Raw genomic sequence first — 25,433 nt, 5'->3', positions numbered from 1 at the left:
ACCTTCTGATTCTCACGTGTCTGTTGAGCAGTTTGAGGTCCAGAACGGGACGGAATGATCTGTCCTTTTTTGGCACCACGAACAAGTTGGCGTAAAAGCCGCGACCACGTTCCTGAAGGGGAACGGGGGTCACAACGCCTTCTGTCTTCAGAGCGTCCACCGCCTGAAAAAGTGCGTCGGCCTGAGCGGGGGGCGGAGAGGTTCTGAAGAAACGAACCGCAGGACAGGAGCTGAACTCTATCCTGTAACCGTGAGACAGAATGTCTCTCACCCATCGGTCTTGAACATGTGGCCACCAGGCGTCGCCAAAGCGGGAGAGCCTGCCACCGACCGAGGATGCGGTTAGGGGATGCCGAGAGTCATGAGGAGGCCGCCTTGGAGGCAGTGCCTCCTGCGGCCTTTTGGGGGCGTGACTTGGACCGCCACGCATAGGAGGTCCTCTGGCCTTTCTCCTGCCTGCTGGACGAAGAGGATTGGGGCTTGGCGGAGGGACGAAAGGACCGAAACCTCGATTGTATTTTCCGTTGTTGAGGTCTCTTAGGTCTGGACTGGGGTAAGGAGGAGTCCTTTCCCTTGGATTCCTTAATAATCTCATCCAATCGTTCGCCAAACAAGCGTTCGCCACAAAACGGCAAACCGGTTAAGAACCTCTTGGAGGCCGAGTCTGCCTTCCATTCGCGCAATTACAAGGCCCTGCGGACTGCCACAGAGTTAGCGGATGCCACAGCTGTACGGCTAGCCGAGTCTAGGACTGCGTTCATGGCGTAGGAAGAAAAAGCTGATGCTTGAGAAGTCAAAGACGCAACTTGCGGAGCAGAATTACGTGTGACAGCATTAATCTCAGTCAGACAGGCCGAGATAGCTTGGAGTGCCCACACGGCTGCAAAGGCCGGGGCAAAAGACGCGCCCGTGGCCTCAAAGATGGACTTCACCAGGAGCTCTATCTGCCTGTCAGTGGCATCCTTTAGCGATGAGCCATCTGCCACCGATACCACAGATCGAGCCGCCAATCTAGAGACTGGAGGATCCACCTTGGGACATTGAGCCCACCCCTTAACGACTTCAGCGGGGAAGGGGTAACGCGTGTCAGTGAGGCGCTTAGTAAAGCGCTTGTCCGGAACCGCTCTGGGCTTCTGGACAGCGTCTCTGAAGTTAGAGTGATCGAAGAACGCACTAAGTGTACGTTTGGGGAACCGAAACTGGTGTTTCTCCTGCTGACACGCCGACTCCTCCACAGTAGGAGGCGGGGGAGAGAGATCCAATACCTGGTTGATGGACGAGATAAGATCATTCACTAATGCGTCCCCCTCAGGTGTATCAAGGTTAAGGGCGACGTCAGGGTCAGAACCCTGAGCTGCGACGTCCGCCTCGTCCTCCAGAGAGTCCTCAAGCTGGGAACCCGAGCAGCGTGAAGAAGTCGGGGAAGATTCCCAGCGAGCCCGCTTAGCCTGTCTAGGACTGTGGTCCTGGCAGGAGTCCTCCGCGTGGGACCTAGGGCCCAACCTGGGAGCGCGCTGCGGCTCAGACCGAGAGGGGCCTGGAGGTGACGATCCAACAGGGGCCGGGGCCTGTGTAAGGACCGGTCTGGACTGCAAAGCTTCTAGCAGCTTGGCAGACCATTTGTCCATAGACTGAGCCATGGATTGTGAAAGTGACTCAGAGTTTCTCAGCAAAAGAGGAGAACTCTGTCCCTGCCGCCTGGACAGGGGGAGCAGGGGGGTCTACATGAGCCGAGGGGTCCACTAGTGACCGAGGCTCCGGCTGAGCAAGTGAAACAGGGGTCGAGCATTGCTCACAGTGAGGGTAGGTGGAACCCGCAGGTAACATAGCCCCACAAGAGGTACAGGCCGCAAAAAACCCCTGTGCCTTAACAGCTTTGCTCCTTGTGGACGACATGCTGTTGTCTCCTAGGAGAATGATCACTGAGGGTATATGGGCAAAAACAGGGTATACAGCCCGACCGAACAGAAATATATATATAAATACGTATCTATTCCGGCACCCTGGGGGGGACCAGCACCGGGTGACCGGTGTGGCTTACCGACCGCTAACAAGCGGAGTGTGTGCCTCCAGATTCCCAGCTTTAGGTCCCCTGGAGCTGCAGAGCTGTTCCTGAGAATCCTCCACCGGCAGAATGCCCAAAAAATGGCTGCCGGAGATCTCAGGGGAGGAGTGGAGCCGTGGGCGGCGCCAGGAAAGTGCGGGAATCTGGGGTCCCCACAGTGATCAGTGAGGGGGGAGGAAACATGCAGGATGCTCCAGCCCTCACATCAGACGTCAGGTCGGCAGTCCCGCCCTTACCCCTGACAGGCAGGCCCGGGGGCGGGATTTTTGCGACTAGGCCACGATGAAGCCGGGGACTAAATTTGAGACCGTGCCCGACAAGCAGGCACGGTCGGCGCGGAAGTCCGCCAGTCTTCTCAACTCAGCAGCTGCCGCAGCGTCCGGGAAGAAGGTGCGCTCCTGCATATTCCCCAATGGGGACACAGAGTACCTTAGAGTTGCAGGGCCCGGTCCCTGAGGTTGAATAGACTCCGGTCCGGCAGATTCCCACAGGGGCTGCGGAGGGAGCACGGTCCCAGCAAATGGCTGACCGTTCAGGATCCCACTTCTCCCAGAGCCGCTAAGGGATGGTGAAGGAGACGGCATGAGGCTCCGGCCTTTGTACCCGCAATGGGTACCTCAACCTTAACAACACCGCCGACATAGTGGGGTGAGAAGGGAACATGCCGGGGGCCCCGTGGGGGCCCTCTTTTCTTCCAACCGACATAACTAATATGAGAATGCATGAGTGGATGTGTGCCTCCTTCCACACAAAGCATAAAACTGAGGAGCCCGTGATCCACGGGAGGGTGTATAGGCAGAGGGGAGGGGTTACACTTTTTAAAGTGTAATACTTTGTGTGGCCTCCGGAGGCAGAAGCTATACACCCAATTGTCTGGGTCTCCCAATGGCGCGACAAAGAAAACTTTGTTAACTGATCCTCAAAAATGGAAAGCGCCCACTACAACAAACAGGGAACCTGGGTGCAGACAACCGACTCTCAGACTGCTGTTCTGGCAGAATTAAGATTCAGAGGTCTTTGCTTTTGTTTTTTTGGTTTTTTTTTTGAAGTAGGATGAAAATGGACAGTTTCATCAGAGTTGATCAGCATTTCAGTTTTTAGCTGATGGAAGGAAAAAAAAAACAAAACATAACTCCCCTCCTATCAGTCTGTAAAACACAGACAGCACACAGATGAGATCCAAGTGCTCTCCGATTTTCTTTTAAGGAGCCATAGACTAGGATTGCAACGTTTGACTGACTCTGATCAATGTCAGATATGTTGTAACAATTCTACAAGGACCAAATTCGGTCATCCAAAAATCAGACATGTGGAAAGCCCCATAAACTGTCATGTGCAAGAAAGATGGCACATGCATGTGAAAAAAATCCTGTGAATGAGCCCTAACTGAGAACTCTTAAAATAGTATGTTATGCAGGTCAGGCTACTGGAATACTTTCCCTAGGTGATCCCCTCCTATAGTCAGGGGCAGCTATGGATGGGAGAAATGGACCTTTACAAGAGGAGCCAAGAAAATGAAAGGATGGATACACGACTAAGGCTGCTTTCACACATCCGGCATTTCACTGGATTGACAGATCCGGCACACTCCAGTACAGTGTATAGAGTACAATGGCATCGCGGCAACCTCCGGTCACAAACTGACGGGCGGCACGGTGGCTCAGTGGTTAGCACTGCAGTCTTGCAGCGCTGGGGTCCTGGGTTCTAGTCCCACTAAGGACAACATCTGCAAGGAGTTTGTATGTTCTCCCGTGTTTGCGTGGGTTGCGTGGGTTTCCTCTGAGGGTCTCCGGTTTCTTCCAACACTCCAAAAACATACTGATAGGGAATATAGATTGTGAGCCCCAGTGTTGCCAATGTATGTAAAGCGCTGTGGAATTAATAGCGCTATATAAATGAATTATTATTATTATTGTGACTGGAGCTTGCTGCGATGCCATTGTACATATTAACACTGTACTGGAGTGTGCCGGATCCGTCAATCCAGTGAAATGCCAGATGTGTGATATGGGCCTAACCATGAATGGTAAAGCAAAAGTGGCTTCTTCAAATGAGTTTCTCCACTTTGGATTCAAGACACTGCAACAAGTGAGACACTGCCTTTTACCACAGCTTTACAACCTGAGAAAACTATGTATTACTGCAAATAATTGTGTACCTCATGAAAAACAAAAATAAAAATTCATAGAATGAGAATATCACAAGTTTAAAGGGAATGTACCACCAGAAAGTGGTCAATTGTGGGTCAAAAGGTTTTTGTTTTGTTTTTTTTTAAGGCCTAAAAAAAAATAAAACTATAAAGTGGCCACTGGGCCTATTCATACTTTTTGTAATTTCAGCAGTTTTCAGAAATCTCATTATTACACAATGGCTGTAAACTCTTCTATATACACCGCACAGGATCCACCATTCACAACAGCTGGTGTCACCGCTGCCCCCTCCCTTCACAAAGGCTCATAAGGGGCTTCAATACGAAATACCTATGACTAATGCTAAATCTAATGCTTAAGAGAATATCCTGGAAGGACAGTAGGTACAACTGTAGAATAGCCCCAGTGGCCAGTAAAAACCGCAAGAAATGGTGACAGCTACTGAAGGATTAAAAAAAAAAAAAAAAAAAAAGAAGAAGTAAAGCCAATTACATGCAGACATGTAAAACTCACCTAAGTATCATTTTAAGTCTAAAAATTTCTAAATTTTTGACAGTTTCTTCCTGCCCCGGAACACGAGAAGCTAGGTTTTTGAGGGATTTTATTATCATTGAGAGCGCGTCATTTTTGGCTTCATTCTTTGCTTCTTTTTTCAATTCATCATCAGTTAAATTTTCTAGAAACTGAGGAACCATTTCTATAATTGGAAGAAAGTATTTCTTGACTGTGTGAAGAGTTAAAAAATCATAGCACTGTCCAAATGGCCTACAGGAGACAAGAGTAAGACATGTTAGCACTGAAGCACAAGGTCCTGGTGATAAAGAAAATACCAATAATCACTAGTTCTACTAAGTTTGGCAATTACCGTACCCCCCAATAATGGTATAGGGAATAAATTACTGATCGCTGCAGGCCGGACTGCTGGGACCGCCAACAGTCCCAAGGATAATGCAGACTGCAAGAACATGATGCGCCATAAACACAAAATTTGCAGAAATTACATCTCCGTGTTAAATAATCCTTAATCCAAAAAGTAAGAGACACAGATCAGAATGATCACACGAAGAACATAAAACTAAAGGTATCATCGCACGGCAGAAAGCAGAATGTGCTCGGACTGCAGACTTGTCAAAAACATTGATGACCCCTTTAAATATAGCAAGCATAGCAAATTAAAAAGAAAACATAAGTGATAACAATAGGGTATATCTTATTCACATCTGCATGTAGATGTTGCCTGTGTAATACGGTTATCCACACCTCTGGCCTAAAGCTACAGCATAGAGAAGCAGAGATACAGTTGTAACTTACTTTATGAGAGCTGCAATGATTTGAACATTCAATGCGGAGCCATTCATAAAGCGATCATGCAGTAACTGGAACCCGTTTAACGTGCCAAACTTATTTATGAGGTCAACTAACCAACCCTAAAAGAAAAAAAGAAATAGGTTACACACATACAACTAGTTTCTGAATCACGAGTAAGATGAAAAAATTAACAATTATTGTCAACTTCTCTGTACTTCATTACATACTATAAAGGGAGCCCCGATGACGAGGCAACAAGGACGATGGTCACAGCCTTGTCCAGCTGACTTCTCCCTGCCCCGCTCCACTAAACTGAAAGCTCTCTACTTATATATAGGGACAGACTTGTTAACTTGGCTGGGGAGAAGCTGGTGGGTACATCCCTGGGTGACTTATTCGGGTCACCTCATGCTCAGCAACTTACTATAGTTTTCTCAAAAATGCAACAGTGTTACAGCATGAAATTGCAGATTTCCATTAAAAAAATCTGTCACCAAATTTTGGCACCAAACCTAAGAGCAGCATTATCTAGAGAAAAATACCTTGAATCCAGTGATCTGTCACTTACTGGGCTCCTTAGTGTAGAAAAGGACCAGTAGACATGCAATCCTGTATATTCATGAGTTCTGTATAACCCCTCTCCCACCTACGGCAGCTTTCTGTGTATTCTGCACATTGACAGACCGCTTTTATCCCATCAATGGTGTGGGCGAGGCTTTACAGAGCTCAACATTAAGAAAAAACTGGTATATCTGCAGTAAATAAAACCATAATTTTATCAAAATGACAGCAAGCAGCCCAATAAGTGAAACATTGCTGGAATCAGGGTCTCTCCTCCTACATTATACTGCTCTCAGATGGCATAGTAAAAACTTTGTGACCAATTCCCTTTAACAGAGCCTGTTTTACTCATGCAATTTGGAAGAATAAGGCATCTGACATATTGCCTTTAAATGACAGATTTGTATGTTTATATATAGGTCTACAAAATGCAGCTGAGTAACCCAAAACGAAGGCTACTTTCACACTTGGGTTGTGCGGCATCCGTCACAATCAGTTGTGTGAATGATGCAACGGATGCGGTGCAGACAGTGGCACAACTGATGTGACTGATGCTGCAAAACAATGATTTTTTTTTTTACTGTTTTACCGGTGGCAGGCCGATCAGCTGATCGCCCCCAAAAGCCGGCCAATCAGCTGATCGCTCTCAAAAGCCGGCCAATCAGCTGATCTCTCTCAGAAGCCGGCCAATCAGCTGATCTCTCTCAGAAGCCGGCCAATCAGCTGATCTCTCTCAGAAGCCGGCCAATCAGCTGATCTCTCTCAGAAGCCGGCCAATCAGCTGATCTCTCTCAGAAGCCGGCCAATCAGCTGATCTCTCTCAGAAGCCGGCCAATCAGCTGATCTCTCTCAGAAGCCGGCCAATCAGCTGATCTCTCTCAGAAGCCGGCCAATCAGCTGATTACTCTCAAAAGCCGCCCGCAGGCGATCAGCTAATCACTCACAAAATCCGGCCGCTGGGCAATCAGTTGATCGTTCAGCCGCCGAGAGAGAGAACATTGATTTCAATGATTAAACATAAGAGCGGAGCATGCGCAGTTAACAAAAAAGGTTTCCGCCGCTCAAAAAACGCTACATGCTTTGTTCCTGCCGCCCGATGGTCAGTCGTTCCACGACTGATCTGTCACGTGGCGGATGCCACACAAACACATTAGTCGCAATCTGTTGTCCATCCAAGTCTATGGGAAACAGCGCAAGCCGTTAACGGATTGCACCGTTTTCCAAAGCAGCAGATTACGACTAACGCAAGTGTGAAAGTAGCCTAAGCCACCAACACATTGCTAAGCAGCAAAACAATCAGTAAAAGCTCTCATAGAATCAACATACATGTGACCAATTTCCTGAAAGGGTGGGTGCACACATGATCGGGACACAGCATGTCCTCTCCTGCTGGGTCACAAGTGTTCTCTGCAGGTGCTCGTGCCCTCGATCAGGATTCGGGCCAATGCAGATTTTGTGTCGTCCCTGCGGAGAACACTCGCGTCTCCGCAGCAAAATTGACATACGACATGGCTTTCCGAGCTGCGCCGTATGTCAATTTTCCTGCGGAGAATAGAAGCACAGTGGACAAGGGATTTCTATAAATCCCATCCACTGTGCTTCTACTGCACAACACAGTGTTTTAGATCCAGTGGAAACACGCTGCATCCAAAACGCCGCTATTCCTGATCGTAGGCACGCACCCTTAGCATAATTCATTATACTCTATATTATTGGAATGTAAAGTCAATGACTATTTCCAAAATAGAAAAAAAAACAACACAAAAAAAAAAAACTTATATCCCTCAAAAGGTTAACAACGGCTCACAATATACTACGTCACCCACCTTTGGAGACCTTGGGTCAGGAGGACGGGCAAAAAGCTCATCTTCTGCCAGCTGGACACCAGCTGGCACAGTCTCTGATGGACGTGTACCATTGTAGATATGAAATTTACAATGAGGATTTAAGGCCATAGCAAGAAGCTCAAGAAGTGGAAACCAATCCTGGGAAAGCTTGGCCACACATAGCTCCACAAGGCGATGAGTGTTATTAATTATACACCTCTGTTCATGGGAAGAAAAATTATACATGTGAGTGAATGGTTCAACTTGATAAAAGGCATTGTGATAAATACAGTACAAATCCTGGTCATACTGAAACCCTGTAAACCCAGGTCATTTCCAAAAACAAAATTTGCCATAGTTATAAATCATGCTACAACCAATAGGACGTCACACGACTGCTGGCACTGTACTATTATTTATCATATGGTAATCACTATTTCCTCGGCTTTGTGCAGCACTCACTAAAGTGTAATGCATATGAAAGTCAATAGATTATATTAAAGGGAACCTGCCATGTGAAAGAGAAAAAAAAAACCTAACCACCAACTATTAACCTGCAGATATGGGGTTAATCTGCAGGTTAATAGATGCTGAGAGGAAATGATCTTAATTTCTCCTGACAGCCTCCATCTTTCAATCATAGGGGCGCAGCTTCAGTCACAGTAGCCGGATCAAGGCACTGCTAAGCTGGCTGTCAGTCTGTGCCAGGGCGCGGTTGCAGCCGCCGTTCACACACCAGTGACAAACTGCACGGGCCACACCTCTGACTGAAAACCAGATGCTCATGGGAGGGATAATGTTCATTGCCACCCGGCAGCGGGGCTCTCAGTGTGGCATTCACACGGCGTCAGAACAGCATTAGCCTGCATATTAACCCCATATTTGCAGGTTAATAGGATTTTTTTTTCTACATGACAGGTTCTCTTTATGTTTAATCTTTCTTTATTAAAGTAAACAAGACAATTAACAGGAAAAAAAAGGAAGATTCAAATAAGTGATTACTTCGTGTCAACTTACAGAGAAAAATATAAGCCACGTCCTAACTAATACATCCTCTCTCACCAACTACCCTAAGGCACGCATAGGACATGTAACCACATTTTATAATACGAACAGTCTCCTTCCAAAGGAGAAAAAACGCCTCAACCAACACAAGGCCACTGCCGAAAAAAGACAGGTTCTCTTTAAACAGTCATTTAAGAGACAGTCTCAATGCAGTTGTGGGCTCCATGCTGTCCCCTCTGCCCAATTTATTCATAGAATACAGGCTATGGTTGTGGACTCACCGCCAAATTCATTTTCCTTATGTAGGTACGATTTTTAAAAACTATGGTTAAAATCTGCACCATGTGAACGCTTTTGCTCTTATTCATCAATAGTGAAGTAAGCTTTCCCCCACAGTTTTTAGCTTTTATGTTTAATCTTTCTTTATTAAAGTAAACAAGGCAATGTACAGAAAAAAAAGAAGATTCAAATAAGTGATTATTTCGTGTCAACTTACAGAGAAAAATATAAGCCACGTCCTAACTAATACATCCTCTCTTACTAACTACCATAAGGCACGCATAGTTTTTAGCTTTTAAAGGAAATTGGCAGATGGATCAACCCTCCTAAGCCATCTATATGGGCATGCAGGTCATAGGAAGCTGAATACAATGATACCTTAAGCCCTTAACGACCCATGACGTACTGGGTACGTCATGGATCGTGTGCCGGTAAGCCTCGCCCCCTGCCGCCGGCAGGCGGCAGCGATCCGCACACATATCAGCTGTTATCAACAGCTGACATGTGTGCCTGCTAGCCGCGGGTGGAATCGCTTCCACCGGCGGCCATTAACCCCTTACATTTCGCTGCCAAAATCTTGGCAGCGATATGTATATGGGCGCCGCCATGACAGTCACTTACCCCGCTCCCACCCGAAGTCACGTGACATGATCACGTGACTTTCGGTGGTTGCCATGGTAGCACAGGGTCATGTGATGACGCCTGTAGCTAACATGACTCACTTCCTCTCAATGCCGGAATACAGCCGGCATTGAAAGTAAAGCAGTAAATCTGCAGTTCTCAGCTCTGTAGCTGAGATCTGCAGATAGTGCAAAGCGATCGGATTACTGATCGCTATAGCCCCCTAGGGGGACTAGTAAACTTAAAAAAAAAAAGTAAAAAAAATGTTTAAAAAACTAAAAAAAATAAAAAAAAAAACCTAAAAAAAGTTCCAATCACCCCCCTTTCACCCCATTGAAAATTAAGGGTTAAAAAAAAATACAAAATACACACATATTTGGTATCGCCACATTCAGAAATGCCTGATCTATCACAATATAAAATCAATGAATCTGATCAGTAAACGGCGTAGCGGCAAAACATTTCCAAACACCAAAATTACGTTTTTTGCTCGCCGCAAATTTTGTGCAAAATGCAATAACAGGCGATTAAAATGTAGCATCTGCGCAAAAATGGTACCGTTAAAAACGTCAGGTCGAGACGCAAAAAATAAGCCATCACTGAGCCTCAGATCCTGAAAAATGAGAACGCTACAAGTTTTGGAAAATTGCGCAAAACGTGCGCCACGAATTTTTGGACAAGCTTGTGAATTTTTTTTTAACCCCTTAGATACAAGTAAACCTATACATGTTTGGTGTCTACAAACCCGTACTGACCTGAGGCATCACACCCACACATCAGTTTTACCATATAGTGAACACAGTGAATAAAATATCTTAAAAACTATTGTACGATCACACTTTTTTTGCAATTTTTCCGCACTTGGAATTTTTTTGCCGTTTTCCAGTACACTATATGGTAAAACTTATGGTTTAATTTAAAAGTACAACTCGCCCCGCAAAAAACAAGCCCTCATATGGCAAGATTGATGGAAAAATAAAAAAAAGTTACGCCTCTCGGAAAAAGGGGAGAAAAAACAAAAACGCAAAAACGGAAAGTGCCCGGGGGCTAAAGGGGTTAATATCTGCAATACAATGTCTCATTAAAGAGAAATCCTAACTTTTCTTATCTGTAAATGAGCTCTTCCAGGCTATGGGGCGGATCCTGCCAGGAAAATAATCTCTGGAGGTAGAGATTATTTTACATAGAATGTGTTACCAGTGAGAGACAAGTAATTAAAAGAACATGAGAATTGAGATTTGACTTCTTGCAAAAAAAAAAACCCAAAAAAAACCACATTTTTTGCACATCTCTGCAAAAAAAAAAAAAAAAAAAGAATTTTGTTACTTACCGTAAATTCTTTTTCTTATAGTTCCGTATTGGGAGACCCAGACCATGGGTGTTTAGCTTCTGCCTCCGGAGGACACACAAAGTACTACACTTAAGTGTAGCTCCTCCCTCTGAGCTTATACACCCCCTGGTAGCCAGTTCTAGCCAGTTTAGTGCAAAAGCTGAAGGAGAATAGCCACCCACAAGTAGAACCGAGTAAGAACCGGAACAACCGGAGACTCTGTCCACGACAACAGCCGGTGATAACACACGGAACAAGAAAATTGCCAACAGGCAACAGGGAGGGAGCTGGGTCTCCCAATACGGAACTATAAGAAAAAGAATTTACGGTAAGTAACAAAATTCTCTCTTTCTTTATCGTTCCTTTGGGAGACCCAGACCATGGGACGTTTAAAGCTGTCCCTGGGTGGGAATAAACAGAAAAACTAAGAAGTAGGCGGAGCTTAACTTTACAAGTGGGCGACAGCCGCCTGAAGGATGCGTCTGCCCAAGCTCGCATCTGCCGAAGCATGAGCATGCACTTGGTAGTGCTTCGAAGAGGTGTGCAGGCTAGTCCAAGTGGCAGCCTGACAGACTTGTTGAGCCGTAGCCTGGTGCCTAAAAGCCCAAGAGGCACCAACAGCTCTGGTCGAGTGTGCTTTGATCCCCGGCGGGGGAGGCACCTGAGTACTCTGGTAGGCGTCCGAAATGGTCGATCTAATCCAACGGGCTAAGGTCGGCTTAGAAGCAGAGAGACCCTTGCGCCGCCCTGTGGTTAGCACAAAAAGAGAGGTGCACCGCCTAAGCGCAGCGGTGCAAGCCACATAGATCCGGAGAGCACGCACCAGATCTAGAGTATGCAGCGCTTTCTCAAAGCGATGAACAGGGGCCGGACAGAAGGAAGGCAAGGAAATATCCTGGTTAAGGTGGAAGGGAGAGACCACCTTAGGAAGAAAGTCCGGGGTCGGACGGAGAACTACCTTGTCTTGGTGAAAAACCAAAAAAGGTGACTCCGAGGAGAGTGCAGCCAAATCAGAGACTCTCCTGAGAGAAGTTATGGCAACTAGAAAGGCCACCTTTTGAGAAAAACGATACAAAGAAACCTCCCTAAGAGGCTCAAAGGGGGGTTTCTGCAATACCGTGAGGACCAAGTTAAGGTCCCAGGGATCCAAGGGCTGCCGATAAGACGGAATGATGTGAGACGCACCTTGCATGAAGGTGCGGATTTGAGCCAGCCGGGAGATACGCCGCTGGAACAGCACTGATAGAGCTGAGACTTGTCCCTTGAGAGAGTTGAGGGACAGTCCTAGCTGCAGATCGGACTGTAAAAAAGACAGAAGGGTCGGCAACGAGAATGGCCAAGGAGAATGGCCGGAAGAGCGACACCAGGACAGGAAAATTTTCCAAGTCCTGTGATAGATCTTGACGGAGGAAGACTTACGGGCCCGAGTCATAGTGGAGATGACTTCAGGAGGAATACCAGAAGCCGTCAAAATCCAGGACTCAAGAGCCACGCCGTCAATTTGAGTGCCGCGGAAAAACGGACCTTGCGAGAGCAGGTCTGGACGGTCCGGAAGATGCCATGGCTTCTCAACGGACAGTTGGAGCAGGTCCGGATACCAAGCTCGCCTGGGCCAGTCCGGTACAATGAGAATGACTCGACGGTCCTCCATTCTGATCTTGCGCAGGACTCTGGGCAAGAGAGCTAGAGGGGGAAACACATAGGACAGACGAAACTGGGACCAGTCTTGAACCAGAGCGTCCGCGGCGAAGGCCTGAGGATCGTGGGAGTGAGCCACGTAAATCGGAACCTTGTTGTTGTGACGGGATGCCATTAGGTCCACGTCCGGAGTGCCCCACTTGCGGCAGATTGACTGAAACACTGCCGGGTGCAGGGACCACTCGCCACCGTCCACGGATTGACGGCTGAGATAATCTGCCTCCCAGTGTTCTACGCCAGGGATGTGGACTGCGGATATGGTGGACTTGGAGTCCTCCGCCCATTGAAGAATGCGTTGGACCTCCAACATTGCCAGGCGGCTGCGTGTCCCGCCTTGGTGATTAATGTAGGCAACCGCTGTCGCGTTGTCTGACTGGACTCGAATGTGCCTGCCCGCCAACAGGTGGTGAAAGGCTAGGAAAACTAGAAGCACAGCTCTGGTTTCCAGCACATTGATTGAAAGGGCTGACTCGGACGGAGTCCAAGTGCCCTGTTCTCTGTGGTGGAGATGTACCGCTCCCCAGCCGGATAGGCTGGCATCCGTGGTGAGAATCACCCAGGACGGAGCCAGGAAGGAGCGCCCTTGGGACAGGGAGAGGGGTCGAAGCCACCACTGGAGAGAGCTCCTGGTCCGTGGCGACAGAGCCACTAACCTCTGTAAGGAGGAAGGCCGCTTGTCCCAACAGCGGAGGATGTCCAGCTGCAGAGGACGCAGATGGAACTGGGCAAAGGGAACAGCCTCCATGGAAGCCACCATTTGACCCAGCACCTGCATCAGGCGCCTGAGGGTATAACGGCGGGGCCTCAGCAGAGAGCGCACCGCTAGCCGGAGAGACTGCTGTTGAGTCGGAGTCAGAGTGGATTTGGGAAAATTGACAATCCACCCGAATTGGGCTAGGGTGGCGAGAGTGAGCGAAACACTCCGCTGACAGTCTGCGCTGGATAGACCCTTGACCAGAAGGTCGTCCAGGTAGGGGAGCACTGCCAACCCCTGGAGGTGCAGGACCGCAATCACTGCCGCCATGACCTTGGTGAATACCAGAGGGGCCGTGGCTAACCCGAAGGGGAGAGCCAAGAATTGGAAATGATCCTCTCCTATCGCAAAACGTAACCAACGCTGATGTGACACTGCGATTGGCACATGTAGATAGGCATCTCTGATGTCTATTGACGCCAGGAACTCCCCTTGGGTCATAGAGGCAATGACTGATCGCAGGGACTCCATGCGAAAATGCCGCACCCGAACATGCTTGTTGAGAAGCTTGAGATCCAGGATGGGCCGGAAGGTACAGTCCTTTTTTGGAACTAGGAAGAGATTTGAGTAAAAACCTCTGAACTGTTCCTGAGCGGGAATTGGGACAATCACTCCGTTTGCCTGCAAGGATGCCACGGCCTGCGAGAAGGCGGCGGCCTTGGAGCAGGGGGGAGTTGAGAGAAAAAAATCTGTTTGGAGGGCTGGAAGAGAATTCTATCCTGTAGCCGTGAGATATGATGTCTCTCACCCACTGATCGGACACTTGCTTTAACCAAGTGTCGCCAAAGTGGGAGAGCCTGCCACCGACTAAGGACGTGGTTGGAGCGGGCCGAGAGTCATGAGGAAGCTGCCTTAGTGGCAGAACCTCCTGCTGTCTTCTGCGGACGCGCTTTCGGGCACCAGTTGGATTTCTGATCCTTGGCTGAGTTAGCGGACGAGGCGGAAGGCTTAGAGGATGACCAGTTGGAGGAACGAGAGGAAAGAAACCTCGATTGATTCCTACCCTGGGCGGGTTTCCTGGTCTTGGTTTGTGGCATGGAAGTACTCTTCCCGCCAGTAGCTTCTTTAATGATTTCATCCATCTGTTCACCAAACAGCCGTGAACCAGCAAAAGGGAGCCCAGCAAGAAACTTCTTGGAAGAAGCATCTGCCTTCCACTCTCGAAGCCACAAAATCCTGCGGATAACAAGAGAATTAGCTGAAGCAACCGCAGTGCGGTGAGCAGCCTCTAGCATGGCAGACATGGCATAAGATGAAAAAGCTGAAGCCTGAGCAGTTAAGGTAACCATCTCAGGCATAGATTCCTTGGTGAGGGAATGCATCTCCTCTAGAGAAGCAGAGATGGCTTTGAGAGCCCACACTGCTGCAAAAGTCGGGGAAACCGCGGCCCCCGCAGCTTCATACACAGATTTGGCCAGAAGGTCAATCTGACGGTCAGTGGAATCCTTAAGTGAGGTGCCGTCAGCCACCGACACAACGGTCCGGGCTGAGAGCCTAGACACCGGTGGGTCTACCTTTGGGGAGTGAGACCACTCCTTGACCACCTCAGGTGGAAATGGAAACCGGTCATCAGAACCACGCTTTGGAAAGCGTTTGTCAGGGCAGGCCCTGGGTTTGGTCACAGCGGTCTGAAAACTGGAGTGGTTAAAGAACACACTCTTCATTCTCTTAGGTGAGGTAAACTGATGTTTTTCTGCCAAAGAGAGTTGCTCCTCTGACACTGGCGGATTGAGATCCAGCACAAAATTAATAGACGCAATAAAATCACTAAGGTCCGAGTCACCCTCAGAGAAATCGATGGGATACATAGCCTCTGAGCCCCCAGTGAGGGCATCCTCCTCCTCTTGAGAGTCAGCTCTTGAGACAGAGCCGTGGAGTGGGGAGGGGGAGGAAACCCTGCGCCTTCTCTTAGAAGGACGGGGTCTGGGATCAGATGATGAATCCTCCGTGAGCTCTGATGGACGGAGGTCAGAGGATAGGAGTCCTCTGTCAAGAGTATTAGAGGCACCCTGTGAGGGGGGCTGATGCATATTCATCAAAGTCCTGGACAAAAGTCCCATGGACTCAGCAAATGACTGGGATATGGACCTAGAAAAGGACTCTACCCAGGCCGGGGGTTCAGTCACAGGTGCAGCAGCAGCAGCCTGAGAGACCACTGGGGGTGAGACTCCAGGCTGTGGCACCGCCAAGTTAGAGCAACCATCACAGTGTGGATAAATGCTCGGCTCGGGCAGCAGGAGCTTACATGCAGTGCATGCAGCATAAAGCTTTGGAGCCTTGCTCCTTGTGTGAGACATGCTGCTGGAGTGGGGGCTTTGCAGAGAATGAACCCCAGGGAGAATATACAAAGGTCCACAACCGGAGACCGGCTGTGGCTTACCAGACCGCTGAGCGCGGTGTTGTGTGCCCTCCAGATCCCGAAGCCCGGTCCCCCAGTGCGCAGCACCTCAGCAGAGATGCAGAATGCAGGATGTCCCAGAGCAGAGTGAACTCTGCCTGAGAAGAGAGGGGGCTTTCCTATAAAAGAGCGGGAACTGGAGGGCTATAGAGACCTGCAGGGAAGGAGGGACGCCCCAGCAGTGGGGAGTGTCCCTCCCCTGTGTAGAACGGCTGCCGGGAGGAGCCGAACCTGTCCCTCTGCATGAGTGACATGCAAGGGCAGGAAAACAAAACTAGGCCTCCGGCGAAGCCGGGGCCTAAATTTAAAATCGGCGAGGCCGACAAGCAGGCACCATCGGCGCGGTTATCTGGCAAAAGCTGGAGAACCCGCCGGAAAAGTTAAAAACAATCACATACAGCATACTCTCCCCTTACAATAAAGAACCTGGACCCCCAACATAAACGTCTCAGGTACTTAGCTGCTGAGACGCAGGGCCATGTTCCTGGGGATGAGTGCTCCGGTCCAACAGAATCCTCAAGGGGCTGTGGATGGAGACCGGACTCCTGCCAGGCATGGAGACCGTGCTGGCTCCCACTTCAAGCCAGAGCCCAGAAGGGATGGTGAAGGAGCGCAGCATGTAAGGCTTCAGCCTTGTAAATCAACCTTAACAACACCGCCGACACAGTGGGGTGAGAAGGGACATGTCGGGAGTCCAGACATGGACCCGCTTTTCTTCAAACTCTTACCAAAAGTCAAACAAATTAGATGAGAATGCATGTGTGGATGTATGGCCTCCTTAACACAAAGCGATAAACTGGCTAGAACTGGCTACCAGGGGGTGTATAAGCTCAGAGGGAGGAGCTACACTTTTAAGTGTAGTACTTTGTGTGTCCTCCGGAGGCAGAAGCTAAACACCCATGGTCTGGGTCTCCCAAAGGAACGATAAAGAAAATAATGTAACACAGGCTGCCTGTGAGAATAAAGCAGAGATGTGTCAGTTATCACACACCGCTCTGAAGAGAGCAGCCATACATCACTGGTAACACCTCCTTTTGTGTAAAATAATCTCTGGAGGCGGAGTTACCTTGCAGGTAGCATCTGCCCCATGGCCTGGAAGAGCTCATCTACATAAAGTGATAAAAGATGATTTATCCACAACAAGGTTTAATATAAACATACATGTATGGATTTTTTCTTTTAGCATTCCATTACCTGTATGCCCATATTAATAGTTTAGACCGGTCAAATGTGGTGACAGATTCCCTTTAAACAATGCTTTTGAATTTAAATTTCAGGTTTAATTTTTTTTTTATTGATTTTTTGTGTCAAATTTATTTTTTGTGGGGGGGGGGGGGAGAAGGACAATCACACTCTTTCAAGGAAAGTAATGGAAAGAAAAAAAAGCCACATAAATCTTCTATGGAATACAGATGAAACAAGAGTAATTGCAAAAGAAAAAATTACACAAAACTGAAAATTTAAAATGGCAAAACATTAAGAAATAAACAATTGAAGTTACACTTTCAAGAACTGCGGCTATGAAAATGACAAATGCATACAATTTACCTTTTTTTCTCCTATGGAATACAAAGTAAAAAATACTTACATGGATCTCAAACTTCCAGCCGCTCACTGCCTCATCAGTGAGAATTTTGGTAAAGGATATCGTTAGACCATCTCTAAAAAATCGTTGGCAGGCTTCACTTTTCACATCAAGGCCTATGTGAAGGGTCGAGGGGGAAAATAAATACATAAATAAAATAAATACAAAGTAAAAGCTAAAACACACAAAAAAGGTTATATGCTTTTTATCCAATAAAATAAGAGTTAACAGTGCAAAGATTTATGACTTTTCTATCTTCATGGCTTTCTCTACCATAAGCATGTTTTTTTTTTACTGTATCCCTGTATCAAAGTAGCAAACCTGAATTATTCTTAATTACAGTTTTGAAACCCCATAGCGACACACCAGTCAGATATAACACAAAATGACAATATTTCGCATATAAATGGTTATTGAAGTCTATGGCAGACCGTAAACGACAAGCACAAATCACAGTACAGACTAAGGTTATGTGCACATGTTGCAGACAATCTACATGTTCCGGCACGAAAAACGCTGCTAGGGAAAAAAAACAGCACGTTTTTTGCCGCTTTTTTCTTCATCGTTTTCAATGGTGAAAACGCAGGAAAAAAAATTGACAGAAAGAAGCGACATCCTGCAGATTTTTTCTGTAAGGAAAAAAATCCTGAAAGTGTGCACAACATTTCAGAATTCTCAGACTTTGCTGATAGCAGGATTCCCTTGCAGATTTCTAAAAAAAACAAAATGCAGCAAGAAACTAGGCAAAAAACACACAGGGTGCACACAGCCTAACTGTTTTGGTTGCACATAACGTATTTTCCGGCGTATAAGATGACTTTTTAACCCCTGAAAATCTTTTCGAAAAGTCGGAGGTCGTCTTTTTTAAACCAAATGGTTTTTATTTACAAAATGTGTCAAATATCATATCATATTGACAATAAATTCTTAACAATCAGCACATTATTATGGGGGGGGGAGGGGAGGGAGTAGGGGGAAATATTATATATACGGTATATATATATATATATATATATATATATATATATAAATCTACAGTTATTTGATAAGTGTTGAAACGGAAATACAACCAAATGTTCCACATTTTTATTTTATTTTTTAAATCGCGATATATTATTAGATGAAGCAATTATTTTCTCTGATAGGCAGTTTACATTAATCAATGAGATGATTTTGGTCAGTGTAGGGAATTTGGGGTTCCCTGGATACGTGCTGGAGATGTGGAGACCCCGGCGCAGACATGTTACACATATGGTGGAATTGTAGTAATATTAGACGTCTGTGGGAAGCAATAAATCATTTAATATTTCAGGTTTGTGGTGTACCAATAATCCTATCCACACAGCAGGCGCTGCTCGCCATTGATTTGGACTCATTCCCCTATGAGATCCGTACAGTGATTGTACATATTGTGGCAAAAAGAATTAAAATCGCAAGTTACTGTCGGAGGTCATCTTATACGCCGGGTATCGTCTTATAGGGTGTATAATTAGGTACCGGATTATAAGTGGCTGGAGGCTGTCTGTGCGGAAGGGCGGCTCTCTGTGTGGCTGGCTGTCTCTCCATGCGGGCGGCTGGCTAGCTGTGCTGGCAGCGGAAGCCGTGCGTCGGATGTCCCAGATACCCTGGCTTCAAATTGTGGTCCCCGGAGTCAGCGCATGTGCAGATTGAGCCCTCAGCTGAGAGCTCCATTTGCGCACGCGCCGCTCAAGGCGCAATTTCTTTGAAGCCCGGACCACCGACAGAGCATCTGGGACACCTGCCTGCTCCACACAGCCAGCACAGACCCCACCGCTGCCAGGCACAGACTCCACCAGCACCGCCCCTGTCTCGTGACCCGGCTTCATCACCGCTGGCAAGACAACACTGGAATATAAGACGGACCCCATTACTATTTTCTTTATCTCTAAATTTTGGGGTAGTCTTCTACGCCAGAAAATACAGTACATATGAGAAATCATACAGCTTCTCAGTATAAATTATGGACTCAAGATATTTTTAGTAATTTAAAAAAAAAACAAACAAAAAAATCCACACAAACTAACAGCAGGTTTCCCCCTTTGAACATACCTTTTTTACTAAGATCAATAGCAGCTTCTAAAAGAACTTCTAATTCACCTTTCGGTAAAACTGGAACAACCCAACGAGGTCTAGAAAACAAATTTGATTTCAGCAAGTAAATTTAGGGGAAATACTTTTAGGCAAACAATGTTACTAATTAAAAGGGTTCATGCCAGAAAACTAGTGTTGAAAAGAGCACACATTTGTAAAACGCTTAGTGGCACAAAAACTTTGCAACAGTTTTAAGCCAGCAATGACACAAGTGAGTGAGACTTTGAAAGGCTGTGCAAGGAACAAAAAAAAAAAAACAAAAAAAAAAAAAACGAATTTACATCAGAAAGTGGCATCAAGTCTTCTAGGTGTGAAGCTTTTGACCCAAAAATGATTTACCCATCCTGTTGATTAATTTCACTGGGTCACTACTGATTGCAAACAAGTGCAGATGTATATAGAATACACCTGCAGATGTATGATGCAAAATGTTACGAAGATGTATGGCAACATACTCCTGAAAAACAGTACGGAGTATTTAAAAAAAAAAAAAAAATCCATCAACTTTATTAATGAAAGCTTTGGCTGTTTAATAAAAGTTAGTTGAAGGGTCTTCACTGTTTCTCTATTTTAACAGCCATGTGAAACTTCCTGCTGTGAAACTGGAAAACACCACTTTGTCTAGCTTTCCAACCACCCATAAATTTAAGGACAGTCCAAAAAAACGAGGGTCTTTGCTGCTGTCCATAATGTCTGAGTAATTAAAAAGTGAGAGAAAGAAGAGTTCAGGTTTGTTTGTTTTCTTTAACTTCCCAAAGTCTTGTATTGCACATGTGCTGACATCCGAAACACAGTGACTGCTGGCAGTAAATTAGGAGACTGACTGGCGGAGGGAGGAGTGTAGGCCAATCGGCGATAAGCACAGTTTGACTCCTTTCCTGTTTGACAGTAGCTTCAGCTTTTCCCGTTCCCACGCTGACCACTACACTACTTCTGCGACAATTCCGAAGCGTCCTGACAACACTAAATACACAGCGCCACGCGCTCACTGGTCATGGAGCAATTTGGTTATGAACAATGCTTTCTCCAGCATGATGGAGCACCAGGTCACCGGGCAAAAATGATGACCAACTAGCTCTGACATTTTTGGTCCGTGGCCAGGAAACTCACCAGATTTCAAGCCCAATGAGACCCTGTGGTCATTTCTCAAAAAGCAAGTAGATAAAAAAAAAAAAACCCACACAACACAAAACATGGATAAACTCCAAGCACTGCTTAGGCAAGAATAAGTTGCCATCGATCAGGATTTGGCCCAAAAGTTTATATCCCAGTTGAATTGCCGAAGTCTTGTACAATAAGGGTCAAAACTGTAAATATTGAGAGTCTTTCCATAAACTTAACGTAGGACAATAAAAGTTTAAAACCGCATGAAATGCTTAGAATTCTACTTCAGTTATTTGCTCTTATTGCACAGCATTGCTCTTAAACCAAGTTACAAATTTTTAGAAAGCTTTGCTTGTCTTGCAAAACACTCTCAAACCAAGTTACTCTTAATCCAAGGTTCCACTGCATTAGCCTCAAAATCTTTGTCCATAATTGTACAAAAGGCAATTATATATAGGCATAGTACACAACTTTACAAAAATGATATGTATAGTCTCTGTTTGGCCAATATGGGGGGGAAATCACAGCGCACATTGCATGCTCTCTAGCCACACTCACTTGGACAATACTGAAGAGGGCGTCAGTGAACGGCCAAGCATAGGATATATATTGTGTGAATCATAGCGAGCAAGCAATTTAGAGCTATGGGGCACACCAGCTCCACAAGTTTATAATGGACAAATGTGAAGATTTGCTAATTCAGAAAATAAAAAAAAAATACCTGTTGATCATGTCATCCAGCTTGGCCAGATCAGTGTGAGGAAAAGCGGGTTCCTCATCTTCGAGTGGAGGTGGTGCGTCCCCTTGTTCCTGCTCATCTGGAGGGCTGACTGGAGAATTCTCATTGGACGAATCAGGTGAGGAGGTCTAAGGCAAACAAGAGAAGGTACACAAATTACAAAATCAATAGTAAAAACAAGTCCAATGGATGGACACCCCTTAAAAGGTAAATTGCTATTACCCTGCAGAAATGGGGTTAATCTACAGGTGAATAGAGTTTTAAACCTGCATGATCACTGGTAATTAGAACTCTACTGCTGGGAGGAAATTAACTTTATTCCTCCCAGCAGCATTCGGCTTCCAGTTACAGAGGTGGCACAGGAGTGGCTTTAAAATCACTGCTCAGTATACAGTGAGTGATGGTCGTATCTGAGCCCCCAGAACTGATTGACAGCACACATCACTGATTGAGACAGCGGTTCTCTGAAACATGTAGGACTTCACAGGGTACTGTACAGCTGCACATCCTAATTTGCACAGGTGACGTCACATTCGACGATCCAGAGCACCTCGTGTGGAGTATGGACAGTAAGGTCACAGCTGCCGGACGGGGCTCTGTCTTAGCGGTATCTCTCTGGATTTCAAGTTCTACAAAGTCACATTGAGGATGGCGTGACTAAAGTGATCTTTGGATATGTGATTTTATTAATCTGACACTTGGAAACTTGGACTAATATTGCAACCAGGGAATAAATCAATGTAATATCCTCACTGAGGTTGAATGTGGTATATTATATATAACTATACAACATATATTACTATGCAAGTGTGCTATGATTGGTTGTCCTCCAGTGTGAATATCCTTTACACCACCTTGATCGCTATACGTTAGGGTTTAATATTTCAATCCTGTGGTGGTAACGACAGATTATCTGAGACTGGTGACTTATAGGACAACTACAATTTGCACCAGTGGGATTTTTTATTTTAATATTATATATATATATATATATATATATATATATATATATATATATATATATATATATATATATATATATATATATATATATATATATATATATATATATATATATATATATATATATATATATATATATTTTTACTAGTAGATTCAAGATACACATTTGCACCCCTAGAAAAATTCCTCAAGTGGTGTAGTTTCCAAAAATGAGGTTACTCATGGGAGGTCTCATCTGTTTTGGCACCTCAGGGGTTCTGCAAATGCAACGTGCCATACACAATCTAGGTCAGCAAAAATTGTGCTGCAACAGTCAAATTGTGTTCCCTGCTATGTGTGCTAATAGTGTCTGACCACATTTATCCCTGAGAAAATGAGCCCCATGATTTGTTGTGCAATTTTAAACTATTAAGCCTTATGAAAATGAAATGTTACGCTAAGGCCTTGTCCGCACTGTGTTTTTGCTGCAGAAATCTTTTAAGAAAATGGTTGGAAGCTTTCTGCAGACATTCCCCAGCAAAACCTATGGAAAACAAAAATAGCTGTGCGCACACTTTTTCTCAAGAACATTCTTTCTGCAGAATTTCTTGAGAAAAAGAACGTGCATGTCACTTCTTTTCTGCCGATACCTGCGTTTTTTGCCATAGATAAATGGTAAAAAAACGCAGGGACCAACCTGCAGAAAAAACAACAAAACCGCGGTAAAAACGCATGCAGTTTTCGGTGCGTTATTGGTGAGTTTTTTTTTACCGCAAGTGCGCTAATCTTTCAGACTCAAAATTTCTTGAGAAAAATCCTATTTCTAGTGCGCACAGGGCCTAAAGCTACTTTCTTTGTTGCAATAAATCTTTTAACTCCTTCACAACCTTGGACATACTGGTACGTCCAAGGTCATATGTGTCCCTTTAAGGCTATGTGCCCACACTGCGGATTTACCGCGGATTTTGCCGCGGATTTGCCGAAAATCTGCAGCAGCGGCACTTCCAAGCCATTTCAATGGCATTTTGGAAATGCTGTGCCCATGCTGCGGATTTTTCCGCGGATTTTGATCCGGAAAAATCTGCAGCATGTCAATTATTGTTGCGGATTTTGTTGCGGATTTTTCCCATGCAAGTCAATGCAAGGTGTAAAATCCGCAGGTCTGTTCCCACAGGCTCTTTTTCCTGCGGATTTGGTGCGGATCTCGCAAACAAATCCGCAGGAAGTGATGTAGGATAGTTCAGGAAGAGGAAGTTTCACCATTTTGTAGTGTAGACTAGTGGCAGTGTAGTCGTGTTGTGTCCGGACTCTGGATTGCCAGCTAAAAGCAGCTAGTTACAGGCTGCTTGCTTTTAGCTGGCAAAACAGGATCCCAGGTCTTTTTTCACAATTCTTTTTTTAAAAAAAAAAAAAAAAATGTGCTCCGCTGTATTTTCACTGTCCAGCCCGATGCAAGCAAGCAAGCAAGCAACTGAGGGCTGTGCTTCTCAGCGGGATAAGGCTGAAGCATTCTCTGCCCCTCCCGCTGAGAAAAACAGTCCTCAGCTGCCCCTGAAAATGGCGGCTCCGTTGTGAAGCGCCATTCTCAGGTGCTGTACCGAGGCTCATCCAGCTGCCCTGATGCATTTGGCTGGCTGGGTAATATAACTGGGTTACTGCCAGTTTTCTGCAAACTGGCACTAAGCCCGAGGTTCATAATGTCATGCCTGTGTAGACACGGCCATTATGAACCTCCGTTTGGTAATAAAGAAAAGAAAACACTTTTTTAAAAATTTTATTTGAAAGAAAAACACACAAACATCCCTGATTGCCATCTTTATTACTCCCTGAATCCCCCGACGATAATCCATGACAGCTCCGATGTGCACCCAGCTGACCCGGGCACTGACGTCAGCCGGTCACAGCAGCTGTCAGTGTACGAGATGCTGCAAAGCTCTCTTCCGTCTGCTGGGACCGGCTGACGTCCGTGCCTGGGTCAGATGAGTGCACATCGGCCGACTATTCAGCTGTCGATGTGCACTCAGCTGACCCGCCCGCGCTCGCGAATTAAGTCAGCTGACCGGCTGACTTCTGTGCCCGGGTCAGCGGATGTTCTGAAGTCAGCTGACCCGAGCTCAGCTATGAACTGAGCTGACCCGGCCAGTGAGTTCTGCCGCTCCCAGCAGCCGGCAGAGAGCTTTCCTGTGATATTGTCCTGGATTAACCTCTGAGGCTTGATAGTAATAAAGATGGCAATCAGGGATGTTTGTGTGTTTTTCTTTCAATTAAAATTTTTAATAAAGGTGTTGTGTTTTCTTTATTACCAAATGGAGGTTCATAATGGCCGTGTCTACACAGGCATGACATTATGAACCTCGGGCTTAGTGCCAGTTTGCAGAAAACTGGCATTAACCCCGTATTACCCAGCCAGCCAAATGCATCAGGGCAGCTGGATGAGCCTCGGTACAGCACCTGAGAATGGCGCTTCACAACGGAGCCGCCATTTTCAGGGGCAGCTGAGGACTGTTTTTCTCAGCGGGAGGGGCAGAGAATGCTTCAGCCTTATCCCGCTGAGCACAGCCCCCAGTTGCTCACTTGCATCGGGCTGGACAGTGAAAATACAGCGGAGCACATTTATTTTTTTTTTTTTTTTTTTTAAATAACAGTGAAAGGGAACATGGGACCACATTTTTTGGCTATAAGCTGCGGCCACCACCACTGGGTTATTATATACAGCCTGTTAGAATGTAAGAGCCCAGTGGTGTTGGCCGCAGCTTTTCTGTATAAGCACACTGAGACTGCTAACAAAATGGATAATGGAGAAGAAAGGAGGGTTGGGACAGGAAATGACAAAGACTTTTTTTTGCCTTCAAAACAGTCAAAGCTTTATTCAGAAACACATTGGACAAAATCCGCATCAAAATCCGCATCGAAATCCGCAGCTATGCTAAGGTGCGGATTCTGGGGGAAAGCTGCG

General features: G+C 46.1%; 1 protein-coding gene across 1 annotated transcript in view; it reads right to left on the bottom strand.

The window, feature by feature from the left end:
- USP9X (ubiquitin specific peptidase 9 X-linked) overlaps nt 1-25,433 on the bottom strand; it is a 316,376-nt gene that overhangs the window by 189,111 nt on the left and 101,832 nt on the right. Inside the window, 6 exon segments of the mRNA XM_075335516.1 lie at nt 4,729-4,980; nt 5,527-5,642; nt 7,911-8,129; nt 17,584-17,696; nt 19,651-19,730; nt 21,518-21,663. Coding sequence (XP_075191631.1) covers nt 4,729-4,980; nt 5,527-5,642; nt 7,911-8,129; nt 17,584-17,696; nt 19,651-19,730; nt 21,518-21,663 — 926 coding nt within the window.

The sequence above is a fragment of the Anomaloglossus baeobatrachus genome, chromosome 2 (assembly GCF_048569485.1).
Source record: "Anomaloglossus baeobatrachus isolate aAnoBae1 chromosome 2, aAnoBae1.hap1, whole genome shotgun sequence".
NCBI classification, from domain to species: domain Eukaryota; kingdom Metazoa; phylum Chordata; class Amphibia; order Anura; family Aromobatidae; genus Anomaloglossus; species Anomaloglossus baeobatrachus.
Note: the sequence above shows the minus strand (reverse complement) of the source record. Positions and strands in the feature narration are given on the sequence as shown.